General features: G+C 47.7%; 1 protein-coding gene across 4 annotated transcripts in view; it reads right to left on the bottom strand.

The window, feature by feature from the left end:
- The window catches only part of PGBD5 (piggyBac transposable element derived 5), a 113,275-nt gene extending 100,477 nt beyond the window's left edge, over positions 1-12,798 (bottom strand). For 2 of the 4 annotated variants that reach the window (XM_058543082.1, XM_058543080.1), the window contains exon 1: positions 12,165-12,794. In XM_058543082.1, coding sequence (XP_058399065.1) covers positions 12,165-12,501 — 337 coding nt within the window. In that variant the 5' untranslated portion in view covers positions 12,502-12,794. Of the gene's footprint in view, positions 1-12,164 lie in introns of all 4 variants that reach the window. The other 2 variants (XM_058543083.1, XM_058543084.1) reach the window with 2 other exon arrangements.
- Between the last annotated feature and the right edge of the window lie 296 nt (positions 12,799-13,094).

Genomic DNA, 13,094 nt, shown 5'->3' on the forward strand with positions numbered 1-13,094 from the left:
TTCCTCAGCAAAAAAAGAGAAAGATTGGCAGATGTTAGCACAGGGCTGATCTCCTCACACAAAATAATAATAATAATAATAATAATAATAATAAGCCAATTCACTTACAAAGCATAATATTAATACCCAAACCCGAGACAGATGAGGGGAAAACTATGAATAAACCTGGCTTATGATGGATTTTCTGAACCAATACTAGCAACAACAGAATTCAGCCATCTATCAAAAGGACATATGCTGAGACCAACCTGGATCTATTCCAGGAATGTAAGGAGGCTCAACACCAGGAAATCAATGAAATTTACTTCATCAATAAATTAAATGTGAAAGAACTATAGGACCATAGCAATAAATGCATTTTGATAAAAATAAAGGCATTTGATAAACGTTTAAGAGCCATTCTTTATAAAAGACAAGAATAGAAAGAAGTTATTCGTGAAGTATTATTGAATGAGAAGAGCTTGATAGAAAGGTATATAAAATGAGCCCATATTTGTGAAACAATGACAAACCCCTGATACATGTGTGTGTATGTGCAGTGTGTGTGTGGACATGCACCAAGTTGTCCATGTGGGTCATACGGACAGAGCCAGGCGGCGAGGAGAGATGGAGGAGAATTCACAAAACAGGGAAGAGGCTAAAACAAGGATTGCAGTTAACCATGTATGATATTAATGCATGTAAATAAAATTAGATATTTTTACATGTTTAATTTTCAAAAGACCGCACACAGTATTAAAACTACCAAGAAAAAAAGTAGTCCTTTCGTTTTTAACTCCGCAACCACCACTAGCTTTCCCAGTAACAAGTTTCAGGGTAAGATACTCTGTTGTCAATATTACCATTAGCTGTACTCCTTAATGGAAACGTGAATCAGAGCACTGGTTGCAGGTCAGAACTTAGGGACAGTCATGCACACTCCCATCCAGAGCCAAACTTCCGGCTTGGCAAGCTGCAGATTCTGTCTCTCAGGGAGACACCCTGGAGCTGCTGAGGAGCAGGGATTTGCAAGCCCTTGGTTTCTCTTGGTGCCATCTGCATCTACCACATTTCCTATGGCTCTAAAGAAGCGTTGGTGCTGGCTCCCTCTGGGTGTTCCCTTAGCACCTAGGACATCCTTCCTATGAAAACACCTCTTACATGGCATCACAATGAGTTGAGGGCAAGTGTCTCCATCACTAGGCTCTGTGCCCAATGAGGGCTGGAATCTTTTCTTATTAATTCCTCAAGTCCTAATTTCTAACACAGTGCCTGGCACATCATAGGCACTCTATCAATCTTTGCCAAATGAATGAAATGAATTCAAAAGACGATATGAAGTCTCTACTCAAAAACTTTTCTTTCTGGAGCTGTTTTGCTTTAGTTTTCCCAGGCAATTTATTTTTTATTTATTTTATTTTATTTATTTATTTTTTCCCCCAAAGCCCCAGTAGATAGTTGTATGTCATAGCTGCACATCCTTCTAGTTGCTGTACGTGGGACGCAGCCTCAGCATGGCCGGAGAAGCGGTGCGTTGGTGCGCGCCCGAGATCCGAACCCGGGCCGCCAGTAGCGGAGCGCCGGCACTTAACCACTAAGCCACGGGACCGGCCCTTCCCAGGCAATTTAATTTTAAAAATTTCCAACCTTGCTAATAAGCCAATATGACCTCAATTAAAAAAAAAAAAAATTCCAACCATGCTGCCAACAGCCTGAGGGAGTAAAAGAATGTTGGCATACCCCATGGGGCACATGACTTTGGTTGGTCCTTTGGCAGCAGGGACATTCCTACTGCTCATAGGAGCCCAGCAAGATGGAGGAAAGGGTACCTTACTGAGGGCCTCCCATATCAGACCCTTTCTGATCTCATCCGGTGCCTGGAGCTGTGCCCCCACCACCCTCACCGTCCTCACCATGGGAGGTGTCGCTTCAGAGGCAGAGCTGGGATGGGCACCCAGGACGAGCCTGTTTCCAAAGCCCTGTGCACACACCACAGTGCCTTTCTGAGAAGCAGAATCGAGGACAGCCGCAGATCCTCATTCCTTCCCACCCACCTATTTCCCACGGCGTCGTCGGAAGTGTGGGCCACTCTTTCAGCTATTCCAGTTTCCCCGACGGAATCTGCCATCTCCCTGAATTTACCTACATCTTTCTCAAAACCTTTCTATTTCTTCTCTGCCATACTTCTTAAAGATCATGAGTCTAAAAATTTACGATACACAGTGTGATTTTACACTTGCTAATATTTGCAAAAAAACCTCACCTCTTTCACTCGTAAAGAAAAGCCTTCTGACTGCAGCTGTCTCCATTTCCCATTAGGTTCTGCTCCAGAACTGCACTGGAATTCTGAATGTATGTCCCCTAAGATGCCATAAATTGTTGCCCAGTTTCCCAGCTGCCAAGGAAAACAGATTGGAAATTCTGCTGAAATACTAGCAATTAAGAGCAAACCAAACGGAACATTTTTATTTACCTCAAACGCTAGGACCTGAGGAAAGCAAGTTCCACTACAGACAGATGAGGAACGGGGTGCACATTGTTTTTTATGTGAATTCTGAAGTAAAGATGTACTCACTCAGAGAACCTCAAAATCTTATGTAGTATTCCTCCACTTACCCAGCTCTGGAATTCCCAGGAGAACTTAAGATGTTATTGATTCTCCACCTTCCCCAAATGTGGAAGGAACTCAAATAAGCAAGACTGTCACTAACCACTCTCTAGACAATTCTACATGTTTACATTTCTTCTTCTCAGAAAATCATCCTTTATCCTGATCCCTTATATTCTCTTTGTAACTCTGCTTCCGAAACTTGAGAAAACAGGTCTCCTCCCCGTCGGTTACTTCTAAAGTAATTCAGTTTTTAATTACTTTTGCCATGGAAGCCTTTTGGAGGCTTTGAAATGTCAGAATTGCATTCACCTATCAGTTTCCTCTTCACCTTCTCAGAGAGGACAGGACCAGGCAGGGGCAAGGGCAGTAACCACTTCTCACTGAGGTCTCAGTCACCTGCCTGTGGGGTCTCTCTCCCCTTCTCACCTGGGTCCCAACTGAAGGTCCCTGACAGATGGGAGTGAGGTGGATTCTCAAACTGCGTCCTGTGGTGCCTCACAGGATGCCTCAGGAACTGAGGGCTGCTAGCGAGGGGGAGGGAGGCCACATAGGTGGGCTCTGAGGGCCTCCCACCCCAGCTTCAAAGAGAGCCACCTGGTTTCCACTGGTTCTATATAGGGGTTACCACTGGGTTAATCCCCTCTAAGGTTCCTGGTTGCTAAAAAGTTCTGAAAACCTTTTAAATAGCACAACATCCATTATGTACATTTTGGCCACATAGAAAAAAAGTAGTTTAAAGTAATAAAACTAAAGCTACCTGTAATGAAGCACCAGTTCTGTGCTTCCCCACATGTCTTTACTGATTCTCACAACTCTGCGAAGGGGCTCACTGCACAGATGATGGGCTCCACCAGGCCACCTGCCCAAGATCATATGGCGATCCCATGGCAAACACTGGGCAAAGCCCCAGCCCTGTACCCTGGGCCTGCTCACTCTCCAGCCACAAACTGACCACTAAGCCCCTTTAAAACCATCTAAGCTTCAGATCACTGATGTGCAATTAAACACCTTTGTCTAGAACATCCTGTGCACACTGCTTACCTGCATTATCTCACCTGTCTGCTTCCAAAGTTACACGGGGAGTTTCAAATAATTCCTTTTTATTCTTTAGGCTTTTTTTTTTGTTTCCCCTCATGAATCCTTGCACAGTGATTCAGCAAGTGTCCTTACCGATTTAAATTCACTTTGCCCCATGGATCCTTTTTCCTTCAGCATCTACACCAGCTAAGATTATGCTGGCTGCTCTAACAACCCCCACAAGGTGTATGATGGATCAAACAGGAGAGAAGCTTACTTTTTGCCCACATAAATTTAGCCCATAACAAATATGCCCAATCCATGAGTGGCTTTTCTTCAAATGGTAATTCAGACAAAAGGTTCTTTCATCTGGTGGCCCCAGCATCTCCAACATGTGGCTGAGAGGAGCTTCTTACATGGCAGGCCTGAGAGTAGGATCCACACAGCTCATCTGCCACTGTCCAGAACCCAGGAGGTGGCCCCATCTCACTGCAAGGGGGGCTGGGAAATGAGCTGCAGCCATTGCCTGGGATGAGAGGCAATGGATGAAATGGATTTGGAGAATGACAAGGGTCTTCATCTCAGAGCCCCTTGCAAGGAACTTATTATTAATTAATTTGACCAGCATATACCATATTCTACACTCACACCCTAAGCATGATCCCTCCTTGTCCCATAATCAAAGGGACCCATCTATCCTATGTCACTTAACCTCTCTCTGACTCAGTTTCCTCACATTAAAAATCAGGATAATAATAGTACTTACCTCACAGGATTGTCATGAGGATTACGTAGGTTAGAAGGTGCTTAGAACCCTAGCCAGCACACAGTACGTGATATACAAGCACTTGTTAAACAAATAAAGGGTACAAGGAGCTGGCGCTCTGCAAATTCCTAACAGATTCCTGTCTTGGGGGTCTCTATCAGGAAGTAGACGGTTGTAGAAGCCCTAGGGTTGGAGAGTTCCTCAGAAGCCAACAAGTTCAGTCTTCCATCCAGGATAGAAATCTCTGCAAAACACACCCCAGATCCGCTTCAGTGCCTTCCTGCTAAGGAATTCGTTCCCTCATGAGCTACTCTATCCACTCTTCGACTATTTTTGGATATTAAAAATGCTCAGCTCCGTGTAAACATTTCTTCATTGTTGCCAATTCCCATTTTAAAAATCTACTTCAGCATCTATCTATTCTTTTGTTCATTCATCCAGTCAACAAAAATTGAGGACTTACCATGTTCTAACTGTGACCAAAACATCCAAGATCCAAGCCCACAAGGGAAATGAATTAACTTATATGGGTGGTGACTGTAGGTTCCTGGAAACAGTGACATTCCAACCAAGACCAGACCAACAACAAGCAAGGGCTGCCATTCGAGTCTGGGGAGGAAGAACATTCCAGGTGAAGGCCCACAGGCACAAAGGCTCTGAGATGGATAGATCACCTGGCTAGAGAGTGTTGATGGCAGAGCAGGTGACCAAAGGTGACAATGGAGAGGAGGAGCAGGGAGGACCTGTGGGCCTTGGAGGTCTTGTGGAGGATTCTGGAATTCCCTTTGTCTTGAACTGGAAGAAGCCATTGGAAGGTTTTAAGCAGAGAAGTGAATGAGCTTATATTTGTAAAAGGTCACTATTCTTTCACAGCCAACAGACAGAGAAACAGGGGTGGGGGGAGGGAGCATCAACTAGACTGGAAGCTGGGACTCCAAGCAGATGAAGGTTCCAATATCCTGGCCAACGAGTGATGCTGTCTTGGTTAAAGGTGGTAGCAATCACAATGATATTAGAGTGGAACGATTTGTGGTTCTGAAGTTTTTAGTGAAGTGATTTATTAAATATGCACCTAAATATGGCCAGGTGTTCATACTTTTGTAATAATTCTTCCTAGGATTCACAAAGGAGAAGACAGCTCTTTAGACTACGTGCGAATCTAGGCAGAGCATCATCTTTACATTATAGGATATTTTAGCTGTTCTATTATTCTTTAAGCATGACATTCCCCACCCCCGCCACCAAAGATGATACTGTACTTCCTCTAGCCAATAAAGGTTTTACCACATTACCTTTTATTGTCATTTTCTCTTTTCCTTCCTTAAAGGAAAGACCCCAGTGCTTCTCCACAAATTCCACCCTCTCTAAGCACTTATTTCTCACCAAACCTGCCAAATTCCTCTCCCCGTGGGACCCAGCATTTGCTAGGTAAATCTATACCCATGCCTGAATTTGGAGTTCCAATTCCAACTACTGTTGCAATGGTAACAATTACAAATGTCGAATTTCAAGATATTTTCACTAAGAAGGCCTCAAGTAAGGATGCTCAGTTCAGGGGAGTGGGGCTGCCCACTAGCAAATATGGCACACCTTTTCTCCTCTCGGCCTTTGACCGAGTTGCTGGCTTGTTTGAGATGCCCTTTTCCTTCCTCATCACATTACTAATTTTTATTTGTTCTTCAAGATGCAGCTTATGGGTCTCTCCTGCCAGAGGCTCATCCTCTTCCCCAACCCAGCTAGCCTGAGTGATACACCTCTGGAATCCCATACAAATCCATGTTTACCTTGATCACAGCATTCACCGGAGACTCTTTATCGCTTTTTCCTCACTCTGTCTCTCCTACTGGACCCCAAGAGACATGTCTAATTTATCGTTTTATCCCAGCAGGGTTGAACACACTCGCTGAATTAAAACATGGCACATCTCACACACTGCTGATGGGTGTATGAACTGAAAAACTGTTTGGCAGTATCTACTGAAGGAGTGGTTTTCAACTGCAGGTGAATTAGCTCCACGGGGGACATGTGGCAATGCCTGGAGAGATGCTTGGTGCTCTGGCATACAGTGCACCAGAGGAAGGGGTGCTACTGGTATACAGTGGGTAGTGGGCAGGAGCACTGCTAAACATCCTACAAAGCACAAGACAGCCCTCCTCAACAAAGAATTATCCAGCCCATAATGTCCACAGTGCCAAGGCTGAAACATACATCAATGACCCAGAAATCCTACCCCTAAGTATATATGCCCAAGGGAAATGATGTATATATCCATCAAAAACACATACAAGAATGTCTGTAGCATTCTTGTTCTGTTGAAAACCCCCAAAATGGAAACAATCCAAAAGTCCATTGACAGGAGAGGTGATAACAAACTGTAGTACCTACACAACGGAATACTACACAGCAGCATAAAAATAAAGACTGCTACATGCAATAATATGTATGAATCTCACAGATATAACAATGAACTAAAGAACCAGACCAAAATAACAGGCAAAATTAATTGATGGTGCTGGAAACCAGAATAATGGTTACCCCTGGGGGCAGGGAGGTACTAACTGGGAAGGGGCAGGAGGGACTCTCTGGGGAGCTGGGCATGTTCTTTATCTTGATCTGGGGGGTATTACGTACCCTGTGCTGTGCACTATGACTCATGCACTGTTTGTGTGTTACACCGAAGTAAGCTTTATCAAGTGGAACACTCCTCTAAGAGCCACCCTACCAGCAGGCATCACGCATTGGTTTGCTGCTTTATAAGCAAGATCTTCTAATGGACTTTCTGGTATACTGCTGGCAGGAGTGCAAGGAGGTGCACTGCTGAAAGGCTATTTTACAACAGATATCAAAAACTTCAAAATGTACAAAATCCTTAATTCAATTCTGTTTTGATCATTTTATGCTAAGGAATATATTAAGGATGTGCACACAACTTAAGCTTCAAGAATATTCATCATAGCATAATAATATAAATAAATACATGTAAATACAAGAGGGAGGGGGCAGTAAACTCAATGCCCACCCAACGGGAACTGTATAACATTATGGAGTCATTAAAATGACATTTTAAAATTTAAATGCAAAATATTTACAATATATTAGAATTAAAAAGCAGGTCACTGAACAATATGTAATCTAAGAGATATGAAGGAGACATTTGACATGTTAACTGTGATTATCTCTGGGTAATGGGAGATTATGGGATTTCTTAACATTTTTATCATTTTTCTTTTTGTTTTTTACTAAAATGAACATATATTACTTCTTAATAAGAAAATAACATACAATCACAGTTCTTAAAAAGAAAGGTGAGTTCTCACACAAACTCCCAGGTTACCTCTGTATTCCAAGCTCTGCTCCCTGCCAAAATCTCTAGACTCCCATGACAATGGCTCAGGGGGGACCAGGGATTCAGTAAGGAGCTAGAGAAAATCCTAGGTCTTCTGTGCCATGTCCTGACTATGGGGCTGGTTACACAAACCCATACATAAGTTAAACCTCACAGAACTGTAGGTCCTCTGAAAAAAGTTTTAAGCAATTCCATGTATAAATATGAAAATAAATATTTTTGACTGAAAAAAGTTATAGGTGCTATTAAAAAAAAAAAAAAAGGCACTACCTTTCCTGAATTATCAAGTCTGACTAGTTAGATGGTGATCATTTAACCAGGTAATCTCATCACCCCCAGACTCAGTGAAAAGACCCGTCTGTCTTTCTCTGTAAAGTGCAGATAACTTCTCTCTTACAGAGTACTCGCGAAGATTCAGTGCGATAATACATGAAAAACATGTTACAAACAGGAACTGTGGGTTATCATCAACATGAGCTCGTCTCACCTACCACATGAACAGACTCCTGGGAAAAGAGCAAAACATCTCTCCTAGGAAGCTGCCATCTCTGAATTCTGTGTGGCTGGGGCACATGCTCGATTATTATGTAGCACTGCATACGATTTATCTTGTAACTCACCAAGATTCAGAGTTCCTCCTGGAGCCACAGAACGTGGTACAGAGCTAACGGTAGGAGCAGCTGCTTATACCGACACCACAGAGAGGGGTACAGATGCCTTAGCTCACAATCCCATTACAGTAGAGGGTCTTGGTTAATTCTGGTTTTAAGAGAAAGATTTCTCTTCTTGTTAGTCAAAAAGACTTTAAACCAAATAAACCAACAACAAACTCTAAGGATAAAGCATTTAACAATGCTTTTCATCTTCAAAGCCACACATTCCTCTCCAGTTTCTCAGGGTCATACCTCCCTACTGAATGATTACAGAGGGTTGCTGATATGGTACACGGAAAAAAACTCCTATGAAGTCCAATCTCTAATAGAAAGAGCAAACAGCTCAGATCCCAGCCAGCCACGACAAAGGAGCAACAAAGCCAAACAGACAGGAGCCCTCCGAGCATCTGTGAATCTGCCTGTTCCTTTGCCTCCTCAGAACGAATCACAGGACTGCTCAGAATAAGAAACCAAAAGGGCAGAAGCCCAAAAAGCAGATGGGTCTGAATTTCATGCTGTTTCCCAAAAGTGAGCTTGCATGCTGTGTTAGTTATTTGCACAGTGGGCAGATGAGGCTGACAGCTTGAGGGGGCTATTTTCGGGGGATACACTGCAAGTCTGTTTAAGAGAAGATTCTGGGCCCCGCTCTCCCAGGAAGCATTTTCAGCTCCCAGGCTGACCCTCCATCCATACAGGGGTTAAGAGCCTGTCAGCTAGCCCAGCAAGCATAGTCTTTGTATTTAAATCATCCCAAGAGGACTCACACCTCACGGCACAGCCAGCCAGAACCTGGGGGAGGAGAGAGAAGAGTGAGAGGGGGGTGTGGGAGTGGACCTCCTCCACCTGTAATTGCTGCCTGATCCAGGAAGCTAAATACACTGAAAAAAAAAAAAAAAAGAAGGAAGAGGCTGGGAGGACTGAAGAGCCGGAAGAGCAGTTAGGAGTCTCAACCTAACTACCAAAATGCTTCCGTCCCTGACCCTGTCCCCATCCCCTCCTCCTCTCAGCTGGTCACCAAGTGTCTCCCTACTGGGAGCACTCCCCCCACGGGGCCAAAGGCAGCTGCGAATGCAGATCAAAGGCACAATGGTGTCCAGTGTCTACACCTCCCTCATGCACGGGGACTCAAATGAAAAGGGTTCTAGGTGATCAAAGGGCTCCCAGACAACAGTTATAATCTCTTTCTGCGGCCAAGTGCTCTGCCCCTGGGCTATACCCCCAGTTATAGTCTCTGTCTGATAAAAAGAAACCCTACTTAGTCCAAACCAGTACAAGTAATTACACTTACATATAAGACAGTTATACACATATACATTTACATACATATCTATTTACATACGTACATGTACACATTTTTACAGCAGAAGGCAGGCAGGAAGCCTGTTCCATAAGTTTAGAATCCTTTGCTTTCTTCATCTGATTCTAGCAGCAACAGCAATGTCTATTAGAAATTCTCTATTATGAAGGCTGATTACAGGTCAAAATGCCATCCTCTTGCTTGCCTCTCCATCCCACCCCGCCCACCCAATGAGATTTGCTAATAAACTGGGAACAAAGATGCGAGAGAGATCTAGGTTGCATTCCTTGCAAGTGGGGAGCACACTCTTGCTGGAGCGTCTTAGATGGTGTACTCTGATAAACCTAGCAGGCTGAACCTCTCCGTCTCAGGCGGCCAGGGGGCCCCTCTCAGCCTCCTAACCAACAGACCCATCTCTCTCCACAAAGAGGCACAAGGATTTTCTGACCAACAATGTGCTTCTACATCCCTTTTCAGCCCCCATAAATCATATTCCACTGTGTCAGGGAATCTGAATTCATGCTTAATTAGCCATCAACCTCATCCTTCAACCTCCACCCCAAATTTCCCTCAGACGTTGCAAGGAGGAAAGGAAATACTTAATCAGAGCTGGATTTTAAAAGCAAGCTCCCACACAAAACGGGACAACAAAATTGGGTACAAATAGCATCAAATAACCACTAACGTCTTTGGTTAAAGTGCTCGACTGCGATTCTCAGGTCCAGGTGTGAACTAGGTGGACATCCGAAGGAAGCAGAATTTGAACCTAATGCCAAATGACACATGATATTGCTCCTCGAGCCCGTTTAAGTGCTGCAGTGGCGAGATTAAATTGCTCTGCTGCAGAATTTCTCCCGTTTATAGGTTACTAAGAAACATAATATTGCTTTAAGATTTATTTCAGTGTGTCCCTCCTTCTCACATCAGCACACTCATGAATCTTATTTATAACCAGACTTAACCAAACCCACTTCCCCTATTTCCCCTGAGACGTAGGGAAACTTGCTGCTTTCTTCCAGGCAGACATGTATCTCAGTGTTCCAAGATCAAAAACTGGATCACAGACACTCATAGCATAAACCTGCCAAACGTAGGCATAATTCTTAAAGAGCCAATATGCAAAACAGCTGTCCGGGGCTGGAAGACCTTAAGACATTCTGGAAAATGTAGGGGGTGCAAAAGGATTATACAGAGTGACATGACTTTGAAAATTTCCAAACTCTTAACCAAAGCCCAAATGAGAAGATGCTTTTAAATTTACCCTCCTGGAAACACTGCACAGCTAACTTGGACTTTGTATGCCCAGCTGTAGCTCAGCGCATCCACATTGCAGCCTGCCTGCTGGAGGTCTGCAGACCACTCCCTGCTGAGAGAGTCCAGCCAACCCTACCAGTCTACCACCAGACTGCAGCATGATGTCCAGATCCACATCCAGGCACTAACCGGGGGGCCCCTTGGGCCTGTCCTCCTACACGCTGTATTCCTGACTGGTTGAACAATAACCAGGAAGACCCACAGGAAGAGCCGCATCATGCCAGTGCTGCCACTCCCTGGTTCTCAACAACACTGGTTGCCCACACTTCCACCCATGAAAATGGTGTTCAGATACAAGGGCCTGCCACAGAAGGCCACGGAGCAAGGAACAAAAGCGCTGGAGGACTGCTGGAATCAGCTGGTCTCCATCTCTCAGAGAGGGCAAGGGCTGCTGAGCTTCCACAGGGTAAGCAGAGATATTTTAAAACGAACTCCCGAAAAAAGAGGCAGTAAAGGTGACCTCAAGCAGCCACAGCTGCCATCACTCCTGCGACCTTCTCCAGTATCAGGGGCTTGTCTATGATACACCAGTCAACACTCGTGAAAGTGTCTCCTGACGCAAGAGCATACACCTTAACGCTGCTAAACCAGTCCTTTCACTCGGCCCTGTTCTTAACAGGAGATCCCGAATAGCAAGGACAGGGCAAGTTTCTCAGATAAACTGTAGAAAACTAAAGGCCAGTGAGGACGCTGGGTGGACGCCAGCTCTCCCGGGCCTGGCTCCAACTGCTACCTGCCCCACCCCAGCACCTGGGTGAGGCCTGCTCTGGGGCCATCAGTACAAAATGACTTTCGACCCCCAGCCATGTCAGGCTTTCAGAATGCCTCCAACTAAGAAGGTCTAACTCTGACCCACCCCTAAGGGGCGACGCCACAGGTGTGACTGGCTTCAGGTACAGGACCTGGGACACTCCCAGCATGTGAGGGAAGGCTCCCTCCACGTCCGTGCCATCGGCTAAGTGCTGGCCCCGGGCCTCCGCCTCATCCTCTCCACCCACGAGGAAGTCGCAGCCCCCACACGCAATCAGACTGATTCTCGCACTTTACGACCCCGCTCCCGCGGCCTCATTTGTTTCCTAAAACGCACAGCGGCCACCGACACCCGGCCCACGGTGCCTCTGGAATTCTCCCACCCCAACACTCGTGCCTCCCCCGGGCCGGGGTACCGGGCCGCGCCTTACCGCCGGTGTCCTCGAAGCGCGGGGGCGGGCGGTCCCGCAGCGTGGCGCTCCAGCCCGCGCGGGCCTCATCCTCCTCCGGCTCCTGCGCGTCGGGGGAGCGGGGCGGTGGTGGGGCGCCAGGGCCCCGCGGGGGGCCGGGGCGCTCGGCTTCGTCGTCCGAGGAGGCGGCCGAGGAGGAGCGCGAGGCGGCCGACGTGCTGTAGAATGGGTTCCCGCCGCTGTCCGGGCCCGACTCGCCGAACACGTCGTCCGAGATGTGCAGGCTCTCGTAGCGCGCGCGGGCCGCCTCCAGCAGCGCCGGCGCCCTCCTCCGCGCGCCCCCGCCGCCCTCGGCCATGGCCCCGGCCGCCGCCCGCGCGCCCGCCCCCCACAGCGCCTCCCAGCCGCACGCGCCGGGCCCCGGGCCCGCGCCGCCGCCCGCCGCCCCCCACCAGCGCAGCCCGCAGCACAGCGCCCGCCGCCCCGCGCCCGGCCGGCCCGCCGTCTTGGCCGCCTCGGGCCCAGCGCCCGGGGATGCGCCCTCGGAGCTCGGGCGCCGCAGGCTGCCGGCCGCGGCGGGAGGCAGGCAGGGGTTGCGGCCGGGACCCGGCGCCACGTTCCTGCCGTCCTGCGTCTTCTCAGCGCCCACCGCGTCCCCGCGAGCCCGCCCCGCACACCCCGCGCTCCCTGGCCGACCTTCCCGGGCGCGAGCCGCCCAGGCGGGCCCCGCCTCCTCGCACCTCCAGCCCGCCGGCCAATGGGGAGCCGGGCCCGGGCGCGCGGGCGGGGCGGGGCGGGCCCTGCGCCGGGGACGCCCCGCCTTCTCACTGGGCGGGGCGAGGCGAGCGGCCGCCGGCGGAAGGGGGAGGGGTGCCGCGGCTCCGGTCAGTCCTTTCGCCCGCAGGAACGTGCCGCCCGGAACGGCTCTCACAGGCCTCGCGCTGCCCCGCA

Source organism: Diceros bicornis, chromosome 6 (assembly GCF_020826845.1).
Source record: "Diceros bicornis minor isolate mBicDic1 chromosome 6, mDicBic1.mat.cur, whole genome shotgun sequence".
NCBI lineage: Eukaryota > Metazoa > Chordata > Mammalia > Perissodactyla > Rhinocerotidae > Diceros > Diceros bicornis.